Source organism: Canis lupus, chromosome 3 (genome assembly GCF_048164855.1).
Source record: "Canis lupus baileyi chromosome 3, mCanLup2.hap1, whole genome shotgun sequence".
Classification (NCBI taxonomy): domain Eukaryota; kingdom Metazoa; phylum Chordata; class Mammalia; order Carnivora; family Canidae; genus Canis; species Canis lupus.
The window spans coordinates 42,335,631-42,362,358 of NC_132840.1; the positions used below are offsets into that span (position 1 = coordinate 42,335,631).

Sequence of the window (26,728 nt, forward strand, 5' to 3'; positions counted from 1 at the left end):
TCATATTGAATATCACTAGTCAGGAAAAGATCAACATTCAAAATTTGAAGTATGGTTTCTACTAAATATGTATTATTTTTGTACGATGATAAAGGAAAAAAAATCTTAAGTAAAATCATCATAAATTGGGGGATCATCAATATTTTATATGTATAATCTTTTTTATAAGTCATTGAAAATAAGTTGATGATATCATATACATTTAACCATAAATATTTCGGTGTGCTTTTCTAAGAACAAAGACATTCTCTAACATAATCACAATGATCAAAATCAGGAAATTTTTCTAATATACAATTGACACATAAGGTATTAGTTTCAGGTATACAACATACCTGATTTGATATGCATATATACTATGAAATGATCATCACAATAAGTCTAGTAATGAACCATCACCACAGCTACAAAATTTTTCTCATGATGAGAACTTTAAAGATCTACCCACTTAGCAACTTTCAAATATACAGTATTTATGAAATGTAGTTACCATGTTGTATATTCTATATCCAGGACTACCTATAAAACAAATAATCCAATCAAGAAATGAGTAGAAGAGGGATGCCTAGGTGGCTCAGTGGTTGAGTATCTATCTGCCTTTGGCTCAGGGTATGATCCTGGATCCCAGGATCAAGTCCTATATCAGGCTCCCTGTCTCCCCCTCCTTCTGCCTATGTCTCTGCCTCTCTGTGTCTCTCATGAATAAACAAAATCTTTAAAAAAAAAAGAGAGAGAAATGGGTAGAAGATATGAACAGACATTTCTCCAAAGAAGACATACAAATGGCCAAGAGACACATGAAAAAATGAACATCACTTGGCATAGGGAAATAAAAATCAAAACCACAATGCGATACCACCGCACACCAGTATGAATGGCTGAAATTAACAAGCCAGGAAATGACAGATGTTGGCACGGATGCTGAGAAAAGGGAACCCTCTTACACTGTTGGTGGGAAAGCAAGCTGGTACAACCACTCTAGGAAACAGTATGCAGGTTCCTCAAAAAGTTGAAAATAGAGCTACCCTACAACCCAGCAATTGCACTACTGGGTATTTACCCCAAAGATACAAATGTAGTGATCCAAAGGGGCACTGCACCCCAATGTTTATAGCAGCAATGTCCACAATAGTCAAGCTATGGAAAGAGCCCAGATGTCCATTGGCAGATGAATGGGTAAAGAGGAGGTGGTATGTGTGCATATGTGTATGTATATAGTAGAATACTACTCAACCACCAAAAAAATTATGAAATCTTACCATTTGCAACAACGTGGATGGAACTAGAGGATATTATGCTAAGCACAATTGGTCAATCAGAGAAAGACAATTATCATATGATCTCACTCATGTGGAACTTAAGAAAGAAAACAGGATCATAGGGGAAGAGAGGAAAAAATAAAACAAGATGAAATCAGAGAGAGAGAGACAAACCATAAGACTCTTAATCATAGGAAACAAACTAAGGGTTGCTGGAGGGGAGGAAAGTGGGGGGGGGAAGGGTAACTGGGTGATGAACATGAAGGAGGGCATGTGATGTAATGAGCACTGGGTAGTATATAAGACTGATGAATCAGTGACCTCTACCTCTGAAACCAATAATACATTATATGACAATTAACTGAATTTAAATAAAATTAAAAAAATAAACTTATTGAAAGCAAAAAAAAAAAAAATCCATCTATCAACAGTCCACAAAGAAATTTTATCACTTGTTCCAATATAGCCAATCCATACCTCTCTCCCTTGTCCCCAGTCTAGGATCCAGTCCTGGATCATTCATTGCATTTATTCATCCCACCTCTTTAGTCTTCCTTAATGTAGAGCTGTTCTTCAAACTTTCTCTTGTCCTTGAATTTTTCAAGAGTATAGGCTAGCTATTTTTGTAGACTACCTGCCAATTTGGGTTTATCTGATATTTTTCCATGATAAGCTTATGCATTTTTTTTGGCATAAAACAGAGTGATGCTGTATTTTTTTGAGAGCCTGATAACTTGAGGTACATGATATTGGTTTGTCACAATATCAGTGATATGTATTTGATCATTAAGATATTCCCTACCAATTTTCTCCAGTGTAATAAATGAGAAGCCTTATATGTAAATACCTTGTTTCATATAAAACTGTCTCCTAGTACTTTATTTTTAAAGATTTTATTTATTCATGAGAGACACACACAGAGAGGCAGAGACACAGGCAGAGGGAGAAGCAGGCTCCATGCAGGGAGCCTGATGTGGGACTCGTCCCGGGACCCTAAGATCATGGCCTGTTCCAAAGGCAGGCACTCAACCGCTGAGCCACCCAGGCATTCCTCTCCTAGTATTTTATTTTATTTTTTATTTTTTGTAAAGATTTTATTAATTTCATGAGAGACACAGTGAGAAAGAGAGAGGCAGAGACACAGGCAGAGGGAGAAGCAGGTTCCATGCAGGGAGACTGATGTGGGACTAGATCCTGGGACTCCAGGATCACGCCCCGAGCCGAAGGCAGACGCTAAACTGCTGAGCCACCCAGGGACCCTCTCCTAGTATTTTAAAGAGCCACTAATGATTTTCAAATTCTGTCATTCGTTTAAATTTTTAGTTGGCATTTTACTCCAAGGAAGAGCTTTCCTTTTCCCTCTATTCACTTATTTATATCACTATGGAATCATGGAATTTTATTTTATTCAATGGATTATAACTGTTTCCTGTCATATATTTTGATGTTTAATTGTTCCAGATTTGTCAATGAACTATTCCCCTTTCACACTGCCTTCAGTATATCCTATATGTCCATAATTCTTTGATCTTCCTTACCTTCCAGCACAAACATCCTCTGCCCAAGGGCCTGGATATTGCTTTTGCTTCAGTGAGACTTGGCTCTTTTTAATGGACAATGGTATGTAGAAATCATGATCTGGGCACTGGATGTGTCTGTTGCTACTTATGTCATTGCTTATAGGCAATGGACAGAGCTAGAACAGAAAATACACTTCTCTATCTTTATATGTATATTTTTAAAAATCTGTGATTTCATATTGATACCTCTAATGCCAAGCCAACATATTTTAAATTCCTCTATCTAACATTAAAAACCTAGCTCCCAAAAAAAAAAAAAAAAAAAAAAAAAAAACCTAGCTCCCATTATCTGGAAAACACTTATCATTTGCTCAAGCCTAGAATACATAAAAACTAGTTTCTGAAGTGCTAACCTAGACCCCCTGCAAAGCAAATCTACTTACTAAGATTCAGTATTTGCATATTATTAATTGTAAAATGTACAAAAAAGTCATTCTACCAGGTGTTAACAGTATTTCTATATAGTTTTAAACTGCATTTTCCTGATGACTAACAAAATTTTTCCTTGCCATTTATGTAACTTTTTTAAAAAATTAAGTATTAGTTCAAGTTTTTGAACTAATAATTTAATAAGGTTTTTTTTTACTGTTCAAGTTATAAGAATTCTTCATATATTCTCAATATAAACTGTTTAAAATATGTCTTATAAATATTTTCTCCTATTCAGTGGTTTGTCAATTCATTTTCTTAAAGATTTTTTTAAAAAGATTTTGAGGCACCTGGGTGGCTCAGTGGTTGAGTGTCTGCCTTTGGCTCGGGTCATGATCACGGGGTCCTGGGCTCGAGTTCCTCAGCAGGCTTCCTGGGGGGAGCCTGCTTCTTCCTCTGCTTATGTCTCTGCCTCTCTCTGTGTGTCTCTCATGAATAAATAAAATCTTACAAAAACAATTTTTATTTATGTGACACAGAGAGAGGGAACAAGCAGCGGAAGAGGGAGAAGCAGGTTCCCTGCTGAGCAGGGAGCCAACGAGGGGCTCAATCCCAGAACCCTGGGATCATGACTCAAGCCAAAGGTAGATGCTAACTGAACCACCCCAGTGTCTCATTAAGATATATTTTTTAAGTACTCTCTATACCCTATGTGGGACTTGAACTCACAACCCTGAGATCCAGAGTTGCATGCTAAGGCAAGGCACCCTGACAATTCATTTTTAAAAATTTTAATTTTTACTTTAATTCCAGTATGGTTAACATACAGTGTTATATTAGTTTCAAGTATATAAAATAGTGACTCAACAATTCTATACATTACTCAGTGCTCATGAAGATGAGTATATTCTTACCTATTTCACCCATCTCCTTACTTACCTCCCCTCTGGTAACCATCTGTTTGCTCTCTATAGTTAAGAGTCTGTTTTTTTGGTTTGTCTCTTTTCCCCTTTGTTTAATTCCACATGAGTGAAATCATACAGTATTTGTCTTTCTCTGACTTATTTCACTGAGCATTATGCTCTCTAGCTACATTCATGTTGTTGTGAATGGCAAGATTTCACTCTTTTATGGCTGAATAATATTCTATCTATATCTATCTATCTACATATCTGGCTATTGTAAATAATGGTGCAGTAAATACAATTAACACAGGGGTGCATATATCCTTTCAAATTATTATTTTTGTATTCTTTGGGTAAATGCCTAATAGTGCTATTACTGGATCATGGGGTGTTTTTATTTTTAATTTTTTGAGGAACCTATGTACTATTTTCCAGAGTGGTTGCACCAGTTTGCATATCCACCAAATATGTACAAGAGCTCCTTTTTCTCCCCATCCTTGTTAACACATATTTGTGTTTTTTATTTTAGCCATACTGATAGGTGTGAGATGTCTCATAGTAGTTTTTATTTCATTTACCTGATAATGAGTGATGTTGAGCACCTTTTCATGTGTCTGTTGGTCATCTGTATGCCTTCTTTGGAGAAATGTCTGTTCATGTCTTCTGCCCATTTTTAAATTGGATTATTTAGGGGTTTTTGGTGTTCTACTGTATAAGTCTTTACATATTTTGGGTACTAACCCTTTATCAGATATATATTTGCAAATATCTTCTCCCATTCAGTAGGTTGTCTTTTAGTTTTGTTGATTGTTTCCTCTGTTATGCAGGAGTATTTAATTTTGATGTGGTCCCAATAGTTTTTGCTTTTGTTCCCCTTACTTCAGGAGACAGATCCGGAAAAATGTTGCCACAGCCAACTGCAGAAAAATCACTGCCTGTGCTCTCTTCTAGAATTTTTATGGTTTCAGGTCTCACATTGAAGTCCTTAATCCATTTTGAGTTTATTTTCATGCATCATGTAAAAAAAAGTGGTCCAGTTCTATTCTTGTGCATGTAGCTGTCCAGCTTCCCAACACCATTTTGTTGAAAAGACTTTTTCCCATTGCATATTCTTACCTCCTCTGTTGAAGATTAACTGACCATATAATCATGAGTTTGTTTCTGGGCTTTCTATCCTGTTCCATTGATCTATGTTTCTATTTCTGTGTCAGTACCATACTCTTTTGATTACTACAGCCTCGTAGTATAACTTGAAATCTGGAATTGTAATTATCTCCAGCTTTTGACAATTCATTTTCTTAATTGTGTCCTTTGATAAGCAGCATTGAATCTAAAGATCAACTGGGGAGAACTATTATTTTTACATTATCGAGACTTCAAATCCATAAACACGCCCCTATTTACATCTTTAGTTCCTCTACCCCTATTCCTTTATTAGGCTGAGATTTCTTAGAAAAATATGCTAGAATTTCTTCCAAAGAGGGGAATAATTCTAAAATTTGATAGTAGTAACCAAAATAGTCAACCAGGCAAATTAAATGATCCTCTGACATCTTTTGTTCGCTCCATCTCTGATGGCACGATAGCTGAGTCTGGGGACAATGATCAGTTGTCCCTATTGGACCAGCTATTACCCTTTTTATGGACAAAATCTTCAACTGGTGTTGGTAGAATCTACAGTACACCTCCAATCAAGAATCAAACAGATCTCTCAAAACCTCTCCCCAGAATTAATACCCTATAAATAAGGAAATCTTTCAAGGCATCAAGCCCATATATAAGATTGCAAGACGGGGATCCCTGGGTGGCTCGGCGGTTTAGCGCCTGCCTTGAGCCCGGGGTGTGATCCTGGAGTCCCAGGATCGAGTCCCACATCGGGCTCCCTGCATGGAGCCTGCTTCTCCCTCTGCCTGTGTGTCTCTGCCTCTCCCTCTCTCTGTGTCTCTCATGAATAAATAAATAAGTAAAATCTTAAAAATAAAAATAAGATTACAAGAGTCATTGCTATATCATTCCTTGCACTAGTCCCTGCAATACCCCTATTTTCCTGTGAGAAAACCCAATGTCCAATGATAAAGGTCTATCCAGGACCTCTGAGCAGTAAATAACACTGTTATTCCCTCAGCACCTGACTTTTCCTAACCCCCTCATACTGCTGGCACCAACTGCCACTGAAAGCAAAACTTTTTATTATAATTGATCTTTGCAGTGCATTTTTTAGTATTCTAGTTGATAAAAGTATTTTTGCTTTCATTTGGGAAGGATGGCAATACACCCAGATAGTAATGTTCCAGGGTTACACAGAGAGTCCTTTTCACAAACCTTTAAATTGGATGATATAAAGTTTCCTGTAGGTTCTACTTTGTTACAATACACAGATGATTGCTTCTCTGCTGTCTTTCTCAAACCTCTTCACAGGAAGACAACATCTACCTGTTATAACTTTTGGTCTTTTCTACCTCTGAGACCAATAATACATTATATGTTAATTAGCTGAATTTAAATAAAATTAAATGATAAATGATAAATTCAAAAAACAAAAACTTTTGGTCTTGGGCAGCCCTGGTGGCGCAGCGGTTTGGTGCAGCTTGCGGCCTGGGGTGTGATCCTGGAGACCCGGGATCGAGTCCCACATCGGGCTCCCTGAATGGAGCCTGCTTCTCCCTCTGTCTGTGTCACTGCCTCTCTCTCTCTGTGTCTATGAATAAATAAATAAAATCTTTAAAAAAAAAAAAAAAACTTTTGGTCTTAAAGGGACATAAAATCTCCAAAGAAGGGATGCCTGGGTGGCTCAGGATGTGATCCCAGGTCTGGGGATTGAGTCCCGCATCAGGCTCTCTGTGAGGAGCCTGCTTTTCCCTCTGTATCTCTCCCTCTCTCTCTGTGTGTCTCTAATGAATAAATAAATAAAATCTTAAAAAAAAAAATCTCCAAAGAAAAACTACAGTTGGCTCAAACCCAGGTTTGATACTTAGGGCATTTGATCTTGAAATAAGGACTACATTTAGATCCAGAATTCATGACATTCTCAACTTCCCAAAACCCAACCCAAAGCACCAATTACAAGTTTTTTTTGGCCAGGTAGCTGCTGTTGAAATTGATTCCAAACTTCTCGTATGATTCAATCTCTATATGCTTTACTTGAAAATAACAAACTTGACCCTACTATTTGGAAAGATAAGCTTTTGGGACTTTAGAGAAAAGCCTAATAAAGTCCCCTGCCTTCAGATGTCCTAATTATCAACTTCCCTTTGTATATGAAAGGGAAGGGAATAATACCCTTAGAGTACTCACCCCAAAACAGGGAGACCCTCATCAACTCATAGTGACCCTCCAGCTAACAACTGGACCCTGCAGCACAGGGATATCCACCTCACCTCAGAGCCATTCCAGCCACTGCCTTTGTGGATAAGGCAACTGAAAGAATAGTCAGGGGATCCCATCTTTGTGCCCTATGCATAAGAAGTCTTCCTTAATTCTCATTACACTCAACACTCTTTAGTCATTTTGTCTCCTATGAAACCCTCCTGTAACTGGTCCTCATACAATTCTTTTTCACTATAGTAACTTTAATCTGGCTATTCTCCACAAACATTTATACCAATAGCCAGTATGCCTTTAGGGTAGCTCAATACTTTGAAAATGTTATGGAAACAATGAGGTTTCCTTACCTCTGACGGGGATAAATTAAAAATGGTTCCTATGTCCAGACCTTATTAAATGCCATATTTTTGTTGGCCGCTCTGGCTATTAAGGTCCTGGGCATTCTAAACTTGACTCCCTGGACGCCAAAGGAAACCACCTTGCTGATATTTCTGCCAAAAATGCTGCTCTCAAGGAAATCAATAGCCAAACCTCTGTCATGGTCCAAAGGAATAGTGTCTCAAATGATAATCTTGAAAAACTGACCAGAGACATCCAACAATAGGCCCCGGAATAGGAAAAAAAAATTGGAAACCTAATAATTGTTCATTTGATAAAAAGAAAAAAACTTGCTTGGACCAAATAACAATCTGGCCCTACCAGAAATTTTAAAAATTCCACTATTTACCACTGTACATGCATTAAATCATTGGTCTACTAACAAAATGATAGTGTTTATGAACCAATATTGGTGGGGAAATATTAGTGAGGTACCTATACCTCACTTGCCCCACCTGTCTAAAACACAACACAGGAAAATCTGTCTGCACGGCTCTCCAACACTTTACATTACCTCAAAGACTATTCAATTTTCACAAATGGATTTCATACAGCTTCCCCATCTAATGGATATAAATATGCTTTGGTCATGGTTTGTATGTTTCCTCATTGGACTAAAGTCTTCTTTTGTAGACTGGCTTCCCCCTCTTCTGTGACCAAAATTCTGTTAGAAAAAACTTATCCCTACTTGGTGAACCCCTCTTGAACTTCAGTGATTGGGGAGCCCATTTTATCAGTTAGATGCTTTAACAAGTCTGCTGTTTGGCTAGTTTTACAACACTTTTACTGTGCATCCAATCATCAATCCCCAGGGTCAGTCCAACACACTAGTGGCACTAGTAAGACTCAATTGACAAAATTTGTAGAGACCCTCTAAATTGGCCTAAAGACTCAATTGGCCTAATGCACTGCCTTTATTACTTCTAAATCTCAGACCTGCTCCCTTGGGAACTCATAGACCTTTCACTGTTTGAGACAGTCACAGAAAATCCAGTGCACTTGGTTCCTGATTCCTTTGATCCACAGTTGGTAAAAGGAGATATATTTCAATATTGTAAAAGCCTAATTGTTTCTATTAAAAGCAACCATGCTTTGGTAGAGTGATCTTTTCACAGTGCACTCCCAGGAGACAACGACCTTAGGCACCACACCTTGCAACTTGGGGATTGAAAGACTCCAAGAGTCCAGAAAGACTCTCTTCAACTTTGCTGGAAAGCTCCCTACCCTGGACTGTTAGCCAACCCTTTTGCACCACACCTAAGGGAATGAACTCTAGGATTCATATGACACATCTAAAGAAAGCATCAAACTCTGACTGGACCCGAGCCCTATATGATCTGAAAGATTTACTGGAATTGAAACAGGTAACATCTGGTGACAGAGTTTTCACAAGATGTCTGGACCAGGCCTGTTGAAAGGTTCAGGATTCACGGAAGTCTCTCTTTTCCATCTGGACTATTAACTGACTCTGGATTTTTGTCCAAAATTCATGGTTTCTGAATTTTCAACTTTACCATATTATTAACAACACACTTGGTTCCAACAAGTTCTTTTGAGATAATATTTTTTAAAAAGTCTTTGAAGTTTTGCTCTTTCACAAAAAGTTAACCAGCTATTGCTTCATGTTTATACTGACACGGTTTCTTCTCAAATGCACTGGGTTAATCCTTTCCGTGTGCTCTTGCAGTCATCGCTGTTCTGCTTTCGTGACAGATTTAAGGAGGGACTTCCAGGAGGCATACATGACTCTGGGTTTGCCTCTGTAAGGGAAACTTTTCTCTCCTAAGTTGGAATAAGTGCCAATATTTTTAGTTGGCTACTTTCAGATCTAGGATCCTGGTTTAGAACCATCCAACAATTTGGAATTGTCCCCTTACTTTTGAATCTGTACCTGCTGACTGTCAAATCTTTGTAAAACAAAAACAAAAACAAAAACAAAAAAAAACCCGAGGTACCCGATAAGATGATCTTCAATGCTTACAATCTTGATAAATACGGACTACAGAGGGGAACTGCCTGAAAGTTCTCCCAATACCCCTCCTTGTTACTCAAATTTTACCTCAAAAGGTTTCCAGTTTGTACAATTTGGCTCCACAGTGGAACAGGACATGCAGGAAAGATCCGTCCTGGCACTAAGTGGCAAAAAGGTCACTGACCAGAAAAATCTGACTCTTCATCAGCGATGTGTTTGGACAAAGATCTCGACCAAAGGGAGGAAATGCGAAAATTAATAAAGGGGAAACTTCACTGGAGTGGAGTAGGGAGGAGAGAGGGGGAGGCTCAACGGGGAATTTATACCACTGAACGTCAATTCTAGGAAGAACTGTCAATCACAGACCCCGACAGAAGAATTTCAACAGGAAAGAGTCGTTAATCACAGCTCCCAATAGGGAAAGATAAACACTGCATCTCCTACAAAATAGAGGCCACCCTGCAACTCAGCCAAGGAGAAATCGTCACCACCTTTGACCTCAACGGACTGTTCTCCCACCGACTCTGCGTCACCCTACCCCCTCCCAACGTCTTCCTCCTTCTCCATAAAATAGCTCCTCTACTTTGTTGGACTTACCTGTGGTTTTGCCATACCTTGCACGCAGTGGATTGCACGGCTTGGTTAGCCCCCAGTAGGCCCATCTTTGCTAGGAAAATAACGGACTGTTATTTTTAAGGACAACTTAGTTATCTACTCTCCTTGCTCAAAAAAGCGACCCAGGAAACAGCAATGGGGTGGGGGACGGTAGATACCTACGGCATTTCGACATTCAGGAAAGCACCACCGCCGGATAGAAGGAACCGAGCAGCCTCTTCCTAAAGCGGAGAACCTTCGCGGGGGTTAAAAACTGGCGCCTGAAAAGCGCGGGCCTCGCGGGCGCCAGTGCCGGTGTCACACGCAAAGTGGCCCGCTGGAAACACCGTCTCGGCTTCGAGGGATCCGACTGTAAGGGGCGGGAGGGAGGAGAGAAGAGTCTAGTTAAGGACCTAGGACCTCATCCGGTCCCTGCCAGTGCAACACAGCGCCCTCCTTCCACTCCGGCCATTCCAGACCCCGACAGACGAGCGGCACAGCAGTCGGTCCTCTCCGGATTTACGTCCGGCGATTTCTACCCGGACTGTTTGGGGAGGTGCTCCGCCTCTTATTTCCGGTGGCGGAGAGGCGCAGTTGCCATGGTGATTCAAGGAAAGGCCGAGGTCGGTCCGGCTGCTGGTGCGGGGACCGCGGAATCCGTGGAGGGAACTGGCCGCGCTTCCTCGCGTGTGAGCTGGAATGAGGTAGCAGACGGCTCGCTGTCTCTGTCTCGGCGCCGCACCCCGCCTCGACTTTTTTTTTTTTTTTTTTTTTTCTCTCTCTCAGCTGCTGCTTTTACTTCTCTGTCATACTAACGCCGCGGTCGCGGTTGTGGTGCTAAGAGACATCCCGGAGCACAGAGAGGTTGCCCGAGGCGAGCCGCGAGCCTGTTTCACCGTGCGGGGCCGGCGCCTGGGCGCCGCTGCTTTCACTTGGCCCTTCAGAAGCCGTGGGCGCTGGCGAACAGTTTATTTTTCTTGCTATTGTGTGGCGGGTTATTTATGGAGCGGTTTGCTGCAATGTGCTCTCGGGGCTCCCGGCGGGGGGGGGGGGAGGGGGCGGGGGGGCCCCTGTTGCGGTCTCGGGCTGGAGTTTTAAATGAAGGAGGTTTCCAAACCTGAGGGGTGCAGTTATATATTTATTGAAGCTTCCGTTTAGTCTCTCGTCACACACACACACACACAAAAGGGGAAAGCATAGAATTCTGGAACATTTTTCTACTGTGGGATTTCCATGGGAGGGAATCCCCTTTTTTTGCAAAGAGTTATTTCGAGGACGGTCCAAAAAATAAATAAATAACTTAAAAGTTGTTTGCAAATTTGTTGCAAAATGAACACGTATTCTTCCTTTCTTTTCGGAACAGTTCCCCACCCCCCCACCCCCCGACCCCCCGACCCCCTGCCACTTTGGTGAGGAGCTGCGTGCACGCATATGTGTTTAAAACTGATGCTTAATTACAGTGATATCAATTTGCAGGAAGCAGACTGTGACACCTCATCCCTATGGGGTCCTTCTAAATCTGGTGTAATATGAAAGTGTCAGGCAGGCAGTCTGTGTATTATAAATAGGGTACTTCATCCATGATAAGCGATTATTATCTTTCTTTCCCAAGTGTAAAAGACCTATATAATTCAAGAAGGTGCAAGTGATTTAGGCCTCCTGAGTAAGAATCCAATGAGTCCTGAAGGGGACCCTACCTGTGTCGTCTTATTGTTGAACTTGAAATATTCAATTTATTAGGTTGGAATGTATTTTTAGAAGTCAAAGCTGGGTAAAATAATGTTGGAAGCTGTTAGACCACCAGCACAATTTAGTGCCTCATAGCTAACTGTTGTACAAGAAGCCTTCATTCACTTTAATAAAGAAGAAACTGTTATCAAAATTTACTGCCTCTTGATACTTAACCGCTAGCTGGGTGACATCTCTGTCCCTCAATTTCCTTACCTGTAAAAGGGACAAAAGATACCTGACCGCAGTGCTAAGGATGCATTAAGATATAGGATAGTTCTTTAAGCCTTATGAGATGAGGTGCTATGTAACCCCACGCATTATTAGTAACAAATGCAGTAAAATCTCAGGATAATGCTATAAATAGGATCCAAAAAAATTCATTCAAAATGTGCGCCTGCATTATTGAGATGTTGGTGAAATGACCTGGTTGATACTGCTGAGGTGATGGCCAACTCCCAGTCACATGACATTCAAATTCTCATTATTGCTGCTGTTCCACTCTTTCAAAGTTTATTTAGCACTTATGTGCAAGGCACTGTTTGTATGCTTTACACATATTAAATCCTCATGACAACCCTATGAAGACTTAACTTACTGTCCTCTCTCTTTAGAAGATTTTATTTATTTAACTGAGAGAGAGTACAAGAACAAGAGCAAGCACAAGTTGGGAGGAGGGCAGGAGAGGGCAAAGCAGGCTCTCCGCTGAGCTCAATCCCAAGACCCCAGCATCATGACCTGAGCTGAAGGCAGATGCCTAACTGACTGAGCTGCCCAGGTGCCCCAACTTACTATCCTCTTATTTTGAGAGTATTGCTGTGTGCTTTGCCTTTGCTCTATGATACTTCTTTTGCATTTATATTACAGCTTTGCTTTGGCTTTATTCTTGTTCTCCTATATATATTTTTTCTATATGTATTTCCACTCAGTTGATTTTTATGTTTCTATATACTAGATATTTGATATATACATGTATATTTATATATATGTATATATAAACTGGCAAAGTCTTATTATAATTTAGCATATAATAATACAACTGTATGCATATTATGTCTTTTTTCCACACATATGAAAACTTTAACGCTTTGATTCCCCTTCCCCCCCATTTGAATGGCAAGATAACATTGACATTTTAGGGGATTAACACTGACTAAAATTTTTAAATCCTTTTCTAATAGAATGGCCATCAGTCCAGGAAGAGATGCATCTTTCTCCAGTCAGAAGTCAGCGCTTTCAGAAAGTCCTCGAACAAAGAGATTTCCACTAACTGAAGAAGAGATATTTTATATGAATTGTAGAGCTGCCTACTTAACTGTTTTTAAAAGCAGCTTAGAAAACATTATTTCTAAAGAACAACTTTACTTGGGTAAATTTTTCCTTAAAATATATGTATTTTGCCTTGTTTGTTGAAAGTTAATAGATCAGAAAGACAGGAGTAAGAATTACATTGTTACATCATCCTAATTTCTTAGGGAAGCTTGAGCAGTGGAACTACATTATGCTTTTGTGCATTTTATATATTCATATATGCTGGTAGCTTCAAAATAAAACATTCAATGTTTATACAGACTAGATTAGTATTTTTAGAGCTTCTATCAATTACTTGCTTAAAAATATTTTTTAAAAAATTCTTATTTGGTAACTTGAGATTTATAATAGAATTTTTTTTTAAAGATGTTATTTATTTATTCATGAGAGACACAGGCAGAGGGACAGTCAGGCTCCATGCAGGGAGCCCGATGTGGGACTCGATCCCAGGACTCCAGGATCACACCCCCGGCCAAAGGCAGGCACTAAACCACTGAGCCACCCAGGGATTCCCTATAATAGAATTTAAAACACTTGGCATCTGAATCACTGACCTGAATTCGACCTATGCTGGGGAAAATGTAAAGAATATATAAAAATGGGTTGAATGATTATAAAAGATAAATATTAGGAAATAAGTAAAATTTTGAAAGAGTGTTGGCTTTTTGTTTGTTTTTAGTGGGTGGAGAAGTTGGAAGTTGGGTCTTTTTTTGCTTCTCTTCATGGTTTCTAAAGAAAATTTAGAATTTTCTAAATTTCTCTGGTTGCAAGCATCCCTCAACCCAACGAATTTTGTCCTTGCTAGGTATACCAAGTGACTTAGAGGTCTTTACTCTCAAGAGAATGTAAACAATACCAGATAATACTGAATACTCATGTCAGTTTCATCAAGGCTAATAACTTTATGAATGGAGAAACAGTTATTCTGCCAACTGTTACAAGCGATTTCCTTAAAGAAAAATTCTGACATATTTTTGCAATAATGTCTCGGGTTAGTATGCAATAAGATATCATTTGAGGAAGTCCATATTGGGGAATATGAAAATTGAAAAGATTAAAATTTATATTTTATTATAAACTATAATTTTAGGTTTTTAAAAATTCTTTTGAAAGTAGTCTGAGATCATGAATCTCCTGTTTAAAAGTTTAGCCTGACTTTCATTATTATGGCATTTAGTTTGCGAATCAATGAGTATACGAATTACTAAGGTGCTCTCAGTCTTAGAGAATTATCTGGATTATTCAGTGTTTATCTCTTTAGTGTGTAATAATTGAGTTCAGATAATGTAGAGTTTTATAAAGTAGAGTGAAGCAGTGATATTTTTCTTATTACTATGTCTTTCATCTGTATCTTTCTGCCACTTATGCATATAACATATGCTTTGACTTTCCATTTCAAGGTTGGATAGAACAGTACCATTACTAGAGGTTTATAGTTTCTTTTTTTTTTTTTACTTTAACTTATAGATAATACAGGTACTATAGACTCATGTCAAAGCTTAAAGTAAACCCTAGCAAAAGATTGGTATTTTGGTGTAAGCCTTTAAACATTTATAGTTACATGTTTTTACTATTATTAGACATAATAATGGGCACCAAGTAATTCTAAAAGTAGAAATTTAGTTAGATTAGTAATTACTAAGTTATACCTGTTTCTTAGATATGACACTGTCTACTTACTGAGTACATGTTTAGGCATAATCCATTTTATTCTGAGAAAGTTGTTTTGTAATTAATAGTATATTTAAAAACTGTTTTTGTTTTTTTGGGAGGGGGAGCAGGAGAGGGAGAGAGAATCTTAAGCAGGCTCCATGCCCACCACAGAGCCCAATGTGGGGCTTGATCTCACAACCTTGAGATTATGACCTGAGCCGAAATTGAGGTTTGGATGCTTAACTGACTGAGCCACCTGGGTGCCCCAAACCCCATTTTTGTTATTGAACATAGCATCAAGTGTATGCTGACTGCCACTTGTGGGAAAGAGTTACACACCCATTTTCCCAAAGCTGTACAGAAAATAACATTTTCTTTTTTTTTCTTCTAAAGATTTATTTGTTTTAGAGAAAGAGTGCATGAGTAGGGGGAGGGGCAGAGGGAAAGAATCTTCAAGCCTACTCCCCTCTGAGTATGGAGCCAAATGGGGCTTGATCCCATGATCCATGAGATCATGACGTGAGCTGAAACCAAGAGCCAAACACTTAACCTCTTTCTTTCTCTTTCTTTCTTTCTTTCTTTCTTTCTTTCTTTCTTTCTTTCTTTCTTTCTTCCTTCCTTCCTTCCTTCCTTCCTTCCTTCCTTCCTTCCTTCCTTCCTTCTTTCTTTTCTTTTTTCTTTTCTTTTCTTTCTTTTCTTTCTTTCTCCTTCCCTTTCTCTTTCTTTCTCTCTTCCTTTTTTTTTTGAGTAATCTCCAGCCCTAATGGGCTCGAACTCATGACCCCCAGATCAAGAGTTGCATGCTCCACCCACTGAGCCAGTCAGGCACCCCAGTATTTTCTTTCACATGGACTTTGACTTCAAATCATGACTTCATTTAGGCCGTACTTGTATTTTTACCTTTTATTATATATATATTTTTTAAGATTTTATTTATTTATTCATGAGAGACACAGAGAGAAAGAGAGAGGCAGAGACACAGGCAGAGGGAGAAGCATGCTCCATGCAGGGAGCCTGATGTGGGTGGGACTCGATCCTGGGTCTCCAGGATCAGGCCCTGGGATGAAGGCGATGCTAAACTGCTGAGCCACCCGGGCTGCCCTATTCTTATCTTTTAAAGGATGGAGGTTGGCTGGAGATCCTAAAAACACATGTATCTTTTCCCTGATTCTCATAATAGCTGAATTATGGAATTGTCCATTTTTTTTAAGATTTTATTTATTTATTCATGACAGACAGAGAGAGAGAGGCAGAGACATAGGCAGAGGGAGAAGCAGGCTCCATGCAGGGAGCCTGATGTGGGACTCAATCCCGAACTCCAGGATCACACCCTGGGCTGAACGCAGGTGTTAAACCACTGAGCCACCCAGGGATCCCCCCTGGAATTGTCCATTTTTATGCTAGACAAAATACTTACCTTTTGTTCATTCCTAGGGCAGTGTGGTAATCGGGGCTTTTGTCTACATCCAAAATAAACCTTTGGAAATAAAAAGAACTTATATTATCTCCATTGCTAGAAGTTTCCACAAAGGCTTTCTAGGTGTAATTTCTGTTAGCTCTATTAGCTCTAAATGATTGTCTTGTTTCCTTTTCTCTAACCAAAGTTTAAATTGTCTAGGTATGCTGTACTGTCATAATCTGGAGGATGGGAACATTTCTCTTAGTCTGTGGACTTCTAATCTGTTACTGACCATAAATCATGACCTTGGGTAGAGATTTTATACTTCAAGTGTGGACTTCTGTTTAGATTATAAAATTTAGGAACCAAAAAGTTTGAGTCTTGAAAAAAACAAACACCCCTGTATTCTCATACACAATGAATGTTCAATATAATGGACTCACAAATGTCTGTATTTATTACCTTGCTCTAGTTTCTATTTCCTTGAGGGTATTTTTAAAAATTGTTTTATATATATTAGTCCTTATTCGTTATATTGTAGACTATCCAGATTATCATTTTTTTAGTGCTAGTTGATAATGCCCAGATCTTGTAAAATCTTACCTAAGATAGTTAGAAATGCCCAATATAAAGTTTTATAATAGAAGTTGGTAGCATAGTTCAGGACAGTTATACCTTTAAAATTTTATTACTTCCTTCCTCTGTGCTTGGGAAACGTAATCACTGATTCATTTTAGATGGTGTTATATCTTAATATGTACAGATTTGTTTATGTGCAAACTACCAATTTACTTCTTTTAAACTGTACAGAATACAGTTATTTAAAACCATCATATTTTAGTGTGTATGACATACAAATAGCTTTTCTCACATCGTAATTTGTTGCCATTCACATATATAAGGGCATGCCTTTTAAAACAAGAATATCTCATGAATAACTTGTTATAAGACTTTTAAAGATTCTGGTTAAAAATCCAGAGTAATTTAACCATTGCATCTCCATAATAGCCTTCTCTCAAACTATATTGACATTCTTGATTTTAAGCAAGGCTATAACTGCTCATAGATAAATTTTGTGCATGTATTTGACTTTTGTGACATGATTAATATTCTTGAAACCTTACTATCTAGCAATAATGAACATTTTAGATATCATGACTTGTTGGCAATAATTTTCTCAGATTAATGATTTCCTCATTTCATTAAGGTATTTGTTAGGCCAGGAAAGGTAATAATTTATGCTTTTTGTGGTTATTCTTAGGTATTCAAAACAATTAAGTAGATGGTGGTTTTTAATCTTTTTTTTTCTTCCAAGCACTTTTACAAAGTAAATCAGATGTTATAGTTAATGTAGGTTGAGAACCAACTGTCAGAATAAGAAAAAATGTATTTAATTCTGGCATTAATAGATCAAGAATCTGTATCTGGTAACATATGTATTTTTTTCATTTTTGAAAGTCAGGCATGCATTGATATCAGTAGATTATCAACCCCAAAGGTGTGTGCATGTACTTCTGTATTATATTGTAATGTATAATGATTTAAAGAAAAAAGACACTTAGATACCAATTTCAATGTTACAATAACAAATAATACTTGTTTTATTGGGCAGCTCTACAGCATGCAGGAAGAAATCCATCCCAAAAAACCATTAATAAATATTGGACTCCTCAAACTGCCAAACTGAATTTTGATGATTTTTGTATAATTTTAAGGAAAGAAAAACCTACTTCAAAAGCAGAACTACTAAAATCATTTAAGCAATTAGATGTAAATGATAATGGCTCTATTTTACACACTGACCTTTATAAACTTCTAACAAAGGTAAGATTTGTGAAACAGTTTTATAATATGCAAATTGCTAGTAAAACTATTTGGAATCTAGCTTTAGCTACCAAGGCCACATTAAAAATAACTATTTCATTGGCAGGTGAAATGAATCACATACATGTTGTTTATAAAGTACTTAAGGATCCTTCTGGATGAAAGGTGCTTTGTAAATAAAACATAAAGTATAAAATTGAATCCATGTTGCAATCCCATTGTGTTCCTTTGCAATTATTTGCTGCCCAGAACTTTTTGTAATTCAAGAATAGGTTCATATATGTAAGTAAAAGAGAAACAAAGTATAAATGGGATTGGGAATCCATTCTGATTCTTGATAAACTGTGAGAAATTATCATTACCCTAAATTCAGTGGTAATATTATTACTGGATATATGATATATATTGTTGAAATTTAGTAAACTGAAGTTTATACTTTTACAAAATTTAATAGAATCATGAGATTTTATTTTATATAGGTTTCATTCTTGTTTGACATAATACTCATTCTGAGATTTATAATGAAACTATATATTCAAACTGACTTGTAGAAAAGATTAAAATGAATTTCCACTCTCCCTGTTCCCCCACGTAACAAAGTGATATTCATGTTGCTTTAAAATAAATTTTGTTTTTTCAGAGAGGTGAGAAGATGACTCCAGAAGAAGTAGATGCTATAATAAGTTTGGCAGATGTAAATGCTGATGGCAAATTTGACTATATCAAGGTACGTCAGTTCATGTTAATGTAAATTTGTATACCGTGTAGGAGAAGAGTTTTTATTTTTATTTTTTTATTTTTTTCAGACAAAACAGACTTTCTTTTTTTTTCTTTTTTTTTGTGTTTTGCAATTTTATTTATTTTATTTTTTTAATAATAAATTTATTTTTTATTGGTGTTAATTTGCCAACATACAGAATAACACCCAGTGCTCATCCTGTGAATTTTTAAAGGGGCACATCTTTTTAATATTGGCAGTGACACACTGAATATGTTGTGTAGAAATTGTACCTGAAATTAAATCTGAAGAGTATTGTAATCGGATGACTGTATTTGAAATAATAAAGGTAAAATACATGCATGTGCTCACACACAGCAGACACACACTAAAACATAGAGACTCTTCAGGAATATACCTTTTCTGGGGTGGAAGAATCATAAAAAATCATTTAGAAAAAAACTCAAGTCTACACATGTCTTATAAAAAAATAATAAATCACCTCTCTTTGTGTAACATTTTATTTTCACTCAGAGTATGACCTCCTCATTGAATCGTGGCTGCATTTCACTAGGTCACTTGAGGGTGGTCAATCTGATTCAAGAAAATAAAATGAGTAACCAAGTTCAATAGGAAATATATGCCATCTATCAGTCTATCCCTTGCCTACTAATGTGCATTTGCCTCTTCGTAGATGTATGATTGAATGTTTCACCCACTGGACTACTTTTTTATTTCCTGTAGTTTTGTAAAGTATATATGACAACCAATGAGCAATGTCTCAAAACTACTGTGGAAAAACTGGAGGTTGATAGTAAACTGAGGCGTCAACAGTTTGGAAGCCACATTGAAGGATCCCCTGAAAGGGACCCATCACCAGTACCAAAACCATCGCCTAGAACCATAAGAAAAACTGATCAGGAAACATTCTCAAATAAAGGTATTTACTTTTGACACTAAGGATTTCTTGATCAAGAATGAACAGTCATATTTGGGGATATTTTTCTACTATCTTAATGATAAATGAGAATCCAACTTTTGTTAGCTACTATTTCTAGACTCTCAGCTATAAAAATCTATTGAAGTAAAAATTTTATTATGGAACTTGACCTGGCTATGCTTATTATATTTTGTTAAAACTAAAATTTTAGGGTAAGAGTGACATGTTGAAATATAGAACCTTATTAGTAGCCAATATATTAGGGACCATTAAAGTCTGATAAATATGAAACTTCTAACTTTATTTCAATAGGAAGAACAAAAAGAAGGAAATTAATGCACATGTAGTTTTTTGCTACACTGTTTAGAAACAGACTTAGTATTGACAACTTTTCATAATGTGAGACCAAATAACTATTACTTGTTACAGGTGATACTAGGAGTTCTCTACTGGCAGCAACCAGAAAGTTCAAAACATCTGTTTCCTGTACAATTACCATGGATGTTAATAGCAACCGAAACTCAAAGTTAACTGAGCCAGATTCAATAAAGGTATTGTATTTTATGTATGTATGTATGTATATATATATATATATATATATGTGTGTATATATATATATATATGTGTGTGTGTATATAATATATATATATATATATACACACACACATTTTTTTTTTAAGATTTAATTTTTTTATTTGAGAGAGTGCATACATGAACAGGGGAAGGGGCAGAGGGACTGGCACTCTCCCTGCTGAGCAAGGAGACCTGACTTGGGGGTGAATCCCAGGACCCTGAGATCATGACCTGCCTGAGCTGAAGTCAGACACTTAACCAACTGAGCCACCCAGGCTCCCCAAAGGTAGAGTATTTTAAATTAATAGGTAAGACTTTTTCTAAAAAAAAATTTGACATTAAGTTTATAAGTAACTATTTGGTGTCTACAGAGAACCAGTAAAGTTTGTGAATAATTCTCTTGAGATATTTCTCTGGATTACAGCATTTCTACCTATAAGTCTATTTTAATAATACTAAAGTAAAAATGATGAATAAGAATATTATTAAAAGGTCTTTAGTTTGAAAATGATGATCCTTTAATTTTTGAACCTGAAGAATTATCTGATCATGTACTTTGCCAAGCAATTTTTAAGTTTTGTTTAACAAATATTTTCCATAGGTATTTCTTATAAATAAATCATTCATTCAATATCAATTCCTGTGAGAGAAAGACAACAAAGTCACTTTGCTAAGTCAATATTTGTGGAGTGTTAATATTGATCTTCTTCCTTTGTTTTCCCTTTTTAGACTCAACCTTTACTAGTTTTCTTTCAACAGAAAATAATAGCTACAGAAATATAAAACATTAACTGGAAACTGCTAGGATACATTAAAAATGTGTACCTAGAGACCTCTGTAAAAGGGGGAAAAATGGTTATGACCACATACTGTAACTGCTGTTAGAAAACTGAACTGATTGTTCTCAAGGGCTACATTTTTGTTTCAAATAACAACTCTGTATTTGTTATTGAACTCTGAAGTCCCTTATATCTTTAAATTGCTAGAGAGTGACATTTGTTCTATATTAAAATTTTAAAACATTATCTCCAAGGAATTTTGTTCAGACTGTTTAGGAATCTCTACACCCTAAGCAATTTCGTGTGCATGTCCAAAATGTTCACACACAATATTTAGTGTTCTGACAATATTATTTTCCACCAATGAAAGCTTTCTGTATTTTGCAACTAAGTTAAATGCTCATAAAATTAACTTAGTTAAATAATTGTGGGTTACCTAATTCAAAAGTATAAACAAATAATTTTACCCAGTGTAAAGACAAAAATATTAATATGGATTATGTTAAAATCGTAATAAGGCTTTTTCTGTTTCGTGCTCCTGTTAATTGGGCCCTTACCAATACAGTTTCTTTCTTTCTTTTTTTGATCTATACAATTTCTTAATGTAGTTCAACTCAACAAATATTTATTAAAAAGGTAATATATGCCAGCTATTTTGCTTAGTATAAAACATGTATATTATATTAAAAAATAAAAAATTTACTTGACTTTTAATATTATACCAAGGTAATCCAGCATAGTATTTCATTTATTCAACAAATATTTATTGACTGGTAACTGTGCCAAGCACTGTTTTAGAAGCTGATTAAGAGCTTTAACCTTAGATGCTGATTAAGAGCTTTGGTTAAATCTTAGCTTTGTCACATAGTATATTAACTGTGTGATCTTTGGTAAGTTAGTCAACAATCCTTCTGAGTCTCAGTTTCCTTATCTATAAATTGAGAATAATTATGCTTAGTGTGTTTTTGAAAGATTTAAATCATCTCACATGTATTAAGCATTTAGCACAGTGCCAAGAACATAGTAATAATCACTTTAATAAGTAATATTGTTACTAATATTATTAGAGAACTAAGAAATAAGTGTAGATATTTATATGGTAATGATATGATGAAAATATAAAGAACTTATACTATATATGTTGTATATGGAGACCTCAATTTAGAGAGACTATCTGAAAAGCTGATAGAGACATCCTGATATGAAGTGATGCCAGCTCAGCCTAGGTTAGTAGGCTGAACATAATAAGGAAGGGACAGATTTTTTTTTTCCTAAAGATTTTATTTACTTATTTGAGAGAGAGAGAGAGCACAAGCAGATGGAGTGGCAGGCAGGGGGAGAGGGAGCCTGACTTGGGGCTCGATCCCAGTACCTTGGGATCGTGGACCTGATCCGAAGGTAGATGCTTAATGGTTTAACCGACTGAGCCACCCAGGCTCCACAGAAGGGACAGATCTCACAGACAATGCCACAATTAGTCTATAGGCCGTAGTGATTGTGTAACAAAAGACAACATTTTGCATTTAAGACTCAAGAAGCATGGAATGGTGCTGATGACAAGTAGGAATTAAGTAAAAGATACTAGAAGAATTTAATGATTAAAAGAAGATGGCATAGTGTCTACTTTTAAATTCTGTGGCTTTCATATAAAATTTAGCATTTTGGAAATACTTCATAATCTTCATATTACTTACATAATTTACCTGACTTTTTATATCCTATTTCTTTTTTTTTTTTTTTTTTATCCTATTTCTGATCATGATACTGCCTGCTATTGTTTACTATCTGGTATTTCTTAGATGAGCTGAAATGATTTTTTTTAATCTGTAAATTAAAAAAATTCTGTTATTTAGCATGATTCAGTTGTTTGCATTTTACTTTGAATTTTTAAAATAAATTTCATAAATTTTATTTTTATAATTTAATATTTTTAAAAGATTTTATTTATTTATTTGACAGAAAGAGGGAGAGAGAGCACAAGCAGGGGGAGCTAGCTGCAGGCAGAAGAAGGAGGAGCAAGCTCCCAGCAAGAGCAGGGAGCCTGATGCAGGCCTGGATCCCAGGACTCTGGGATCATGACCTGAGCATAAGGCAGATGCTTAATGGACTGAGCCACCTAGGCTCCCCCCATCAGTCTTTATATAACACCCAGTGCTTATTACATCTCCTGCCTTCCTTAATATCCATCACCTGGTTACCCTATACCTCTACCCTCTCCCCTGCAGTAATCTCAAGTTTGTTTCCTATGATTAAGAGTCTCTTATAGTTTGTCTCCCTCTTTGATTTCATCTTGTATTTTTCCCTCCCTTCCTTTATGATCCTCTTTTGTTTCTTAAATTCCACATGCATGAAAGTGTATAATTGTCTTTTTTCTGACTGACTTATTACACTTAGCGTGTGATTTATTTTAATTGAGCTTGATAGAGTAAATTACTAGTAGAACTGTTAATTATGTTCAAATACTTTATTTTAAACAAGTTTGAGTACCTCAATTTCATGTGGAGTAGAGAATTATGGGATTAGGACAGAGGAAGTTCTTTTCAGAACTTAGAAAATTGTTGAAATGGGATATGCATAAACCAGACTTTAAACTACAAATTCACACAATTAGTGAAGAATGTGTATTACAAGAGCTTTTCTATAGATCACGTATAGGTACTTCATCACTATTTTTCTAATCCTGAATTCTGTCTGCTTAGGTTTTATAATGTGCAAGGAATGTCAGGAGTTTTTCTTTGAGAGAAGAATAGAGAAAATAGACTAGAATTTTCTCTAATTCTAGAAAAAACTAGAGTTAGAGAAAACCCAAACCATGAGTTAAACTCCAGAGATGCAAAAAGAATAAAAATAAAAAAAAAATAAATAAATAAACTCCAGAGATGCAATACTTCCTACATGCAGGCTCCTAGAATGTGTTTTAAGTATGTGTTGATAGAGTATAAAACACAAATGTTCTATAACATATGCATATGTTGTGTATAATATGTTGTATAACATTTGTTTTATGTATGTCTATGTGTATAACAATACAAATAGTTTAAATATTGTCTGAATTTTTGTGAAGTCTCTAATTTTGTTATAAAAGTTTCTCATATTTTCAAAATGATGATCAATTCAGCTTGTCAATTAGATGGCAATACATATAAATTCCTCTAAGTCTATGCTAGATCTACAGCTTAATAATTTTACCTCACCTAAAACTTTAATAATAATATAGAATTGTATGTCAAAACAAATTACATTCTCTACAGCTTTCCAAGAAAAATGTAACTTTACTGATGATACATTTAAGTTTTTTGATAGGTAGCATTTTCAACTCAACTATTTTTAATTTGTGCTTTTCAGCATTTCCTTATACATTGTGATTTAAAATAAATAAAATTTGTATATAACAAATGAGTTAATAGTTCTTTTTCCTTTTATATATTTACCTGAATTGGTAGAATATAGCACCACCTTATGCCCTGTGTAAGAATTACAAGCTACTATTTTATTTCTGCTTTATACTGTTTTAAAAAAAACTGTATCACACGTAAAATTTCTTACTCTTGTCATTCTAATATTTTTTTAAAAACTCAGCCTCCTTCCATTTTTCTCATAATACTCAAACTGTCAACTTAATCTATAATCCTTTCAAATTGATTTATTTGAATGAGCCAGCCACTTTATCAGTACTTTTTTCTTTTAAGTTATAACATTTTAGTCTAAGTTCTAGAGGAAAAGCTTTGTGTGATTAAAAGTCTATTTGTTTTAAAGAAATTTAGATTGAATAAACATTGGGTTTTTAATAACTCTGGCAGATCTTAAGAATTTGCTTCCTTTTATGCAGGAGAGCTACAAATTCTAGTACTGTCATTATTCAGTATTAGAATAATCTGATTGTTACATTGAAGCTTGATATAAATAATGTGGCATTTGTCTTTTTTCTATTTTATAATAGCTGTTGTTCCACCTTTTTACAGCTTCCTTTTTTTTTTTTTTTTTTTAAGATTTTATTTAGGGGATCCCTGGGTGGCTCAGTGGTTTAGCGCCTGCCTTTGGCCCAAGGCGTGCTCCTGGAGTCCCGGGATCGAGCCCCACGTCGGGCTCCCAGCATGGAGCCTGCTTCTCCCTCTGCCTGTGTCTCATGGAGCCCCCCTCTATCTATCTCTCTCTCTCTCTTTCTCTACATCTATCATGAATAAATAAATAAAATCTTTTAAAAATTTATTTATTTATTTATTTATTTATTTATTTATTTATTTATTTATGAGAGAGGCAGAGACATAGGCAGAAAGAGAAGCAGGGAGCCCAACATGAGACTCAGTCCCAGATCTCCAGGAGCACACCCTGGGCTGAAGGCAGATGCTTAACCGCTGAGCCACCCAGGCATCCCTTTTTACAGCCTTGTTAACCATGTATTGTAGTATCTAGATTGGCTGTCTTTCCAAGGAAACTTAAAAATTTCCTTTCTGTACTTTTTCTAAAACTGGAATTTAGGAAAGACCTCCAATAATAATGCTTAAACCCACTCCCCATGTAAAGCCATCTCCTGCCAGCCCATGGCACTGCCCCCAAGAAGTATAATACGCACATGGAAAAATTCTTACATTTGAGTTTCTCAAATGTCAGAAATTATTATGTTCACTATCAGTGTACCAGGAAAAATGCATTACAGGCATGCCTCATTTTATTACATTTCACTTTATTGCACTCCACAGATTTTGCATTTTTATTTTTATTTTTTTATTTTTTTAATTTTTTTTTTAAAATTTTTATTTATTTATGATAGTCACAGAGAGAGAGAGAGAGAGGCAGAGACACAGGCAGAGGGAGAAGCAGGCTCCATGCACCGGGAGCCCGACATGGGATTCGATCCCGGGTCTCCAGGATCACGCCCTGGGCCAAAGGCAGGCGCTAAACCGCTGCGCCACCCAGGGATCCCAGATTTTGCATTTTTAAAAGGTTTTATTCATTCATTTAAGTAAGCTCTACATCCAACATGGGGCTCAGATTCATGACCCCCTAGATCTAGAGTTGCATGTACCTCTGACTGAGCCAGTCCCTGCATTTTTTTTTTAATTGAAGGTTTATGGCAACCCTGTATCAAGCAAGTCTGTTAGTACCATTTTTTCTTTCAACAGTATTTGCTCACTTTGTGTCTCTGTATCACATTTTGATAATTCTTGCAGTATTCTTAAAAGTATAATAAAACTTTCATTATTATTATATTTGTTATGGTTATCTCTGATCAGTGATTATGAGTTACTGAAAGTTTAAATGATCAGTATTTTTTAGCAATAAAGTATCTTTTAATTAAGGTATATACATTTTTTTTTAGACATAATGCTATTGCATGCTTAAACTATAGTATAGTGTAAACATGGCTTTTATATGCACTGGGAAAACAAAAAATTTGTTTGACTTGCTTTATTGTGGTATT

At 36.4% G+C, this 26,728-nt stretch overlaps 2 protein-coding genes across 20 annotated transcripts in view; one reads left to right on the forward strand and one right to left on the reverse strand.

Annotated features, from left to right (window-relative positions):
- Positions 1-10,981, reverse strand: part of ITGB3BP (integrin subunit beta 3 binding protein) — a 69,370-nt gene extending 58,389 nt beyond the window's left edge. For 2 of the 18 annotated variants that reach the window (XM_072820581.1, XM_072820587.1), the window contains exons 1-2: positions 10,565-10,941; positions 10,385-10,454 (exon numbers count right to left, since the gene is read on the reverse strand). In XM_072820581.1, the coding sequence (XP_072676682.1) occupies positions 10,385-10,454; positions 10,565-10,577 (83 nt within the window). In that variant the 5' untranslated portion in view covers positions 10,578-10,941. Of the gene's footprint in view, positions 1-4,691; positions 4,787-9,874; positions 10,016-10,113; positions 10,203-10,384; positions 10,455-10,560 lie in introns of those variants that run through there. The other 16 variants (XM_072820575.1, XM_072820593.1, XM_072820574.1 and 13 more) reach the window with 16 other exon arrangements.
- EFCAB7 (EF-hand calcium binding domain 7) overlaps positions 10,856-26,728 on the forward strand; it is a 47,720-nt gene continuing 31,847 nt past the window's right edge. Inside the window, exons 1-6 of one of the 2 annotated variants that reach the window (XM_072820561.1) lie at positions 10,856-11,085; positions 13,291-13,478; positions 18,085-18,296; positions 18,937-19,023; positions 19,759-19,954; positions 20,384-20,505. In XM_072820561.1, the coding sequence (XP_072676662.1) occupies positions 11,081-11,085; positions 13,291-13,478; positions 18,085-18,296; positions 18,937-19,023; positions 19,759-19,954; positions 20,384-20,505 (810 nt within the window). In that variant the 5' untranslated portion in view covers positions 10,856-11,080. The remainder of the gene's footprint in view (positions 11,086-13,290; positions 13,479-18,084; positions 18,297-18,936; positions 19,024-19,758; positions 19,955-20,383; positions 20,506-26,728) is intronic. The other variant, XM_072820559.1, reaches the window with a different exon arrangement.